The 6,139-nt window shown below is 38.2% G+C and overlaps 1 protein-coding gene across 1 annotated transcript in view; it reads right to left on the bottom strand.

Annotated features, from left to right (window-relative positions):
* Window positions 1-6,139, bottom strand: part of MEI4 (meiotic double-stranded break formation protein 4) — a 211,033-nt gene that overhangs the window by 181,404 nt on the left and 23,490 nt on the right. The window contains exon 2 of the mRNA XM_040473996.1: window positions 325-570. Within this exon, the coding sequence (XP_040329930.1) occupies window positions 325-556 (232 nt within the window). The 5' untranslated portion in view covers window positions 557-570. The remainder of the gene's footprint in view (window positions 1-324; window positions 571-6,139) is intronic.

The following is a 6,139-nucleotide window of genomic DNA, read 5'->3' as shown; positions in this document are numbered from 1 at the left end:
ATTTATTTATTTATTTATTTATTTATTTATTTATTTATTTATTTATTTATTTTAAGAAAGAAAGAGAGTGAGGGGAAGAAGGGCAGAGGGAGAGAAAGAAACAATCTCAAGCAGGCTCCATGCTCAGCCCGGTAGCCCAAGGCAGGGCTCGATCCCACGACCCGGGGATCATGACCCGAGCAGAAATCAAGAGTCAGACACTCAACCAACTGAGCCACCCTGGCACCCCTATACTCAATTTTTTAAAAAACTATACTAAATTAAAAATAAACAATTAAAAAAACCAGAATGATATATTACCAGAAGACAATTTCATACACTCACCAGTCTCAAGCAATCCTGAACACATCCTGCTCAGAAGAAGTTTTTGACGTAATTGCAGAACTTCCGTTTCCAAGGCTTCGACTTTTGATCTCCATGTTGACTCCTGCTCAGACACCACCTTCGCAAGGTGCTCTGTGTATTCTCTGCTGCTTTTGTCTGCTGGTTTTGAGCGGATAATGGCCACAGCCAGAGCCAGCTTTGAAGTTCTCAAATACCATGCTTGATCATCCATCCTGGCTTTTGTCCCTATGAGTTAGTAAGGAAAAAAGTTACAGAAATTCCTTTTAACTTTTGGAGTGCATTTCATTTGCTCAAAATTGATTTTGCAGAGTACCACTAATTAGTAAGTTTGTAATACAACTTGACACCAAGTAACAGAAAAAAATTTCTCAGGAACTGAAAAGAGTACGAAAAATATGCAAAAGTAAAATGCACATACATGAATATTAAGTGTATTAAAATCCAAAACCACAGGTTCAGACAATCTGACAAGTTCTTGGGGTGGAAAAAACACACATTAATTCATTTAGTGTTTTCTAACCAGAGGCACACTTCAGAATCTCTCAGGGAGGGTTTTAAATACATACATTTACATATATTTGGTCCCAGCTCCCCAAAATTCAGATCTACCAAAGCTGGGATAGGCACTGAGGCTCTTACAGTTTGAAGGGTCTACTCTGTAATCAGAACCACTAAATTAAGCCATTTCTTTAAATGTAAGCCCTTCTGTTCCAACTCATTCTGCTAAGTCTCACAGTCCCTGCTTCCCGATTGAACCATTAACTACTTACTACTACATTGCTGCCTTTAACCAGGCCCCTCCAATGATACTGAGACCAATCTTTGAAATATTTGCATCGTTTAAATTGTGGCTCTGCTCTGATTCTGTGCCTCCAAAGATTTCCAACTGCCACCATGAGCGTACTTTTCCAAAGTAGTACTACATCACAGTCTAACTATAGGAATGTATCTGTGAGGACACACACTGCCTTCACTGGATGAATACGACAACCGATACCGAAGTATAAACCCCTTGTGGACCTCCACAAGGGGGAGCTTGGCACATAAAATGTGCTGCATAAAAATTTGTAATGAATAGCACAATGGTCCAGAAAATTTAGGACTTTGGTTGCCACATCAATTCTACTAACAAGTTCAAATTCTTCACTCCACATCTCACACTTTATTTTCTTCCATTTCTCAAGCCTATCCTTCCACTGTGGTTAAATCATATTCATACAAACAGATACACACAGTCTCAGCTCGTTCCCATTCACATCTCTGCTCTGGAATTTTCCCCAGTTGGGACACTATGACTCTCACAGCTGCCAAGGTCCTGCTGTGCATCTTTCAAAAAACGATTCATATACCACCATATCAAATCCTTTCAGATTTATTACCACCCACAAAACTGTGTACCTATCTGATATTCTATAGTTTACACCGAAAATACACAATCTAAGAGGAAGCATAATGCCGTTTTATTATAATTAAGAGCAACACAGAAATGTATGTATGATATGCTCATAACAGAATAATTTATAATTGAAACTGGGGCTAACAACCAAATAGTTAATAATGATACGACCATTCATATGAATACTATCTATCCAAATAGGGTTTTCAGAGATATTCTTTATTAGCATGAGAAAGTACTAATGATATGCTGACTGTAAAAACAGTGGGGGCATAAAATTATATATATGTAGTAGGATCCCAATTATATAAAAAATGGGAAATACAAAAAATGTAAATAGGATTTATCTCTACTATAGAGTGACTGATTTTTATTTTCTTGAAGATACTTCTCTGAATTTTCCTAATTTTCACCAATGAACATATGTCAGATTATAATTAGAAAAAAATTATGAAGAATAGATTTCCAAAAGAAGGTATACCTGCTATACTCTTAGCCTTTCATAGCTGTATAGTACACCCAGGACTAGATACTGTTAACATAGACAAACTAATTAGAATTATAGCTCCACGTATTTTAGCTTTCACAGCAACCATTTCACTTGGCTGGTTCATCCCTCATCTGCTGTGTCAGCAATGGTGAACAGCACCTCTCAGTGCTTCAGGAAACACCTGTGTGCCGAGAGCACAGAGCATGGATGACCCTCCCCAAAGAAAAAAGCCTACTGGGCACCTGGGTGGCTCAGTCGGTTAAGCCTCTGCCTCTCGGTTTTGGCTGAGGTCATGATCTCAAGGTTTGTGGGTTCGAGCCCAACATCAGGCTCTGCACTGATAGCATGGAGCCTGCTTGGGATTCTCTCTCTCTGCATCTCCCCTGCTCTCTCACATGCTCTCTCTCAAAATAAATAAACGTTAAAAAAAAAAAAAAGAAGTAAGCCTACTATCAGATGTAACAGTCCTGACAAAAAATAAAAATAACAATAATGAAAATAATAAGTAACTTAAAGTATTTTGGTTAGAAAAGGATCTGATATTCACTTGTGAATGGTGGGAATCCAGGCTAAAACCTGAAAAGAAAAAAAAAAAAAACCTGTTTATTAGCACAAGACAACAAAGTTCTCTGGATAGCAGAAAACACAGCAAACTCCCTGTTGTCTTGCAAAGATATTTAATTAATTGATTTAAGCGAGCAGATTAATTAAATGCTCTGATTTTTAAGTCATCATATGTGATTTGTTAATAGTCTTCAAACCATGCTGAATATCAGTCAACAACATAAAAGGATCAAATTATAAAGTCCTTCTGGATTAAAACTATCCCAGGGTCACTTGTCCGAACATTAATTAGAATTGTACCACAAGTGAAGAGAAACAATTGCTAATAGATATGTTGATACAGCCTTCTATCATATAAATTACACTAAAAAAAAACACAAAATTACAACCTACAGCTGGACAGAACCTAGACAGAAGCTTTTTAAACTGCTTCCTCGTATTTTGGAGTGTGTGTGTGTGTTTATAAACATGTGCTGTTTTTATCTAAGAAGAGCATTCCTATTCTCAGAGTGCCATTTGCAAGGTAAAGATAATTCTATATCCCCCTGAAAATTCATGGGAAAAAAGATGAGCTTCCCAAACACATTCTATACTTAATTGAAGAAAGATCAGTAGTAACTTTCAGAAAGTCTTTTTAAAATTCAACTTATGGGGGCGCCTGGGTGGCACAGTCGGTTAAGCATCCGACTTCAGCCAGGTCACGATCTCGCGGTCCGTGAGTTCGAGCCCCGCGTCAGGCTCTGGGCTGATGGCTCAGAGCCTGGAGCCTGTTTCTGATTCTGTGTCTCCCTCTCTCTCTGCCCCTCCCCCGTTCATGCTCTGTCTCTCTCTGTCCCAAAAATAAAATAAAAACGTTGAAAAAAAAATTTTAAATTCAATTTATGCTCAAATAATTATCGTAAATAATTAAAACGAACATTTAATGTTCCCCAAGAAGGTATTTAGTGTCTCTGAATTCTTCACAGCAGAAAACACAAAATTTTAACAGTGTTTTTAGAATAGAACATTAGTTCAAAACGAGCTTTCTTTTTCTTTACAATTGGGAACAGACCTTACCATGGCAAGGTCCCCCATAGGGCTACAGAAAAATCTAGTCACATTCCCTAGGACCCCCGTATTCTCCTTCTGGCAATGCATGCAGAAATGGCTGCTCTGTAAACAGTACTCTGTAAACAGTACTCTGTAATGGCTGCTCTGTAAACAGTACTCTGGCGATGTTTACCTGCCCTATTTCTCCTGCCCTAATTTTCCCCTACCAAACTTTGCATCAACTATCCAATTCTCTGAACCGTCAAACTGTTTTGAATTAGAATTCTGAATTATTTTTTTAAAGATTTTATATTTTTAAGATTTTATTTACAATCCTGAATTCTAAAGTTTGTTTATCCCTAAGATCACTGACGAAAATTCCATAAACTAAAGAGCCCCAGCTAATTTCTATATAAGAAGTGAAATTTTAAATTTAGGTAACCAATCAGAATATTTCCCTAATGTGTATCAAACACCTTCAAAATATGTATCCCCCTTAGGCCAGCAATACAAATTCTAAGATTTTATATTAAAAAAATGACCAGGACTACATACAAAACTTTGTGCCCATAGATGATCCTATGGGATTATGTATAACTACCAAAACAAAACCAAACCTGTCGCCAGCTTGAACACTTAACAATACAGTGACACAATGCATTAAATTGTGACATAATGCACAATTGAACTGAAAATGTTTTTTAAAACATTTAAAACTATGGGAAAATATTTCCTACATGTTGTTAACTGCAGAGTAAACATAAAACAGTAAGCGAAGTAAAACTGGAAACTGGGGGAGAAATCCATAGACTGAGATTGATATACTGATAGATGTAGAGATAGGAAGGAGGAGGGGAGGAGGAGGGAAAGAAAACAGGTAAAGAGAAAAGGAAGAGGGAGGGAGACAGATTAGGGTTATTCACCAAAACAAACAAAACACTGTGAATTGAGTACGTCTGATTTCATTTTCTTGTTTATACTTTTCTACAGTTTCCAAGTTTTCCACAATAAATATTTATAAAACATGTTACATACAACAGAAAAATGTCTACTCATACAAATATATTTCCTATCCTATATTTTTCAAATTACATGTTACATGAAAAATGAAGACGCATTTTAAATGAAGCCTCAAGTCTACAACCTGTCATTTTATGGTTGTGATGAGAGGCTCCGGCCTGTAGAGCTCACCTCAATTCTGAGACATCTTCAACTGTAAAATACACCACCAGTTCAACTACAACTTGAGAGAAGCGGAGTGGGATAAGAATGAAATCACAGCACACTAAACCTACTCAGAAATTTTAAACTAGGAGAGTACCTTCAGAATTGAGGAAACACAGTCAATGGAATGAACATTCTGTTCCATAAATTCTCAAATTTCCATCCCTCATCAGCTTTCCCCAAATTCCACCAAGCCTGTGGACTTCAGACCTTTTCATGTCCATAAGTAGATACATGCTCCTTCATTCAGATGTGTTTGGTGTTACTCCCACTAATCCAAAGGACACCGTGGATTTTGGAGGTGGGGCAGAAAAACTTTATTCAATATGACTAACCAGCAGGCTACTAGCCATTTTACTCCCAAAGCCATGAACACAGACTGGCTACTAAATACTTGAATGAGTACATGAGTCAGTGAGTGAATTAATGAATGAATATATCAGTATAGGTCAGGCAGTCACAAAAGGCTGCTTGACCAGCTCTTAACCCTGGCTCTCATAAGAAAGTCTTTGTTAATCACATACTAGGGAGCATGGCACTAGAGGGAGAATGGATTAGGAGCGTAATTTTTAGTTAACCTGAAGGGTCACATCAGTTTCTCTTGACTCTGTGACACATCCTTTCCTGACTACTTCCAGTGAATCTACTTCCTCTAAACTTACACGTTTCTACAGTATACCCTTAAACTTTCACCAAAATAATCCTTGAGTAAAGAAAATACAAGAGGGGCACCCGGGTGGTTCAGTCGTTTAACTGTTCAACTTCAGCTTGGATCACGATCTCCTAGTTCTTGAGTTGGAGCCCCATATCAAGCTCTGCTTTGACAGTGCAGAGACTACTGGGGATATTCTCTCTCTCTCTCTCTCTCTCTCTCTCTCTCTCTCTATCTCCTCCTCTCTTTCTGCCCCTCCCCCACTAGTGCATGCGTGCTCTCTCTCTCTCTCTCAAAATAAATAAATAAAAACGTTTGGGGTGCCTGGGTGGCTCAGTAGGTTAAGTGCCCAACTCTTGACTTCAGCTCAGGTCATGATCTCACAGTGCATGAGTTCGAGCCCCATATCCGGCTCTGCACTGTCAGGGCAGAGCCTGCT

Source organism: Herpailurus yagouaroundi, unplaced genomic scaffold (assembly GCF_014898765.1).
Source record: "Herpailurus yagouaroundi ecotype Mexico unplaced genomic scaffold, PumYag 139, whole genome shotgun sequence".
NCBI classification, from domain to species: domain Eukaryota; kingdom Metazoa; phylum Chordata; class Mammalia; order Carnivora; family Felidae; genus Herpailurus; species Herpailurus yagouaroundi.
The sequence above is the reverse complement of the archived record's forward strand: the minus strand, read 5'-3'. Positions and strand labels throughout refer to the sequence as shown.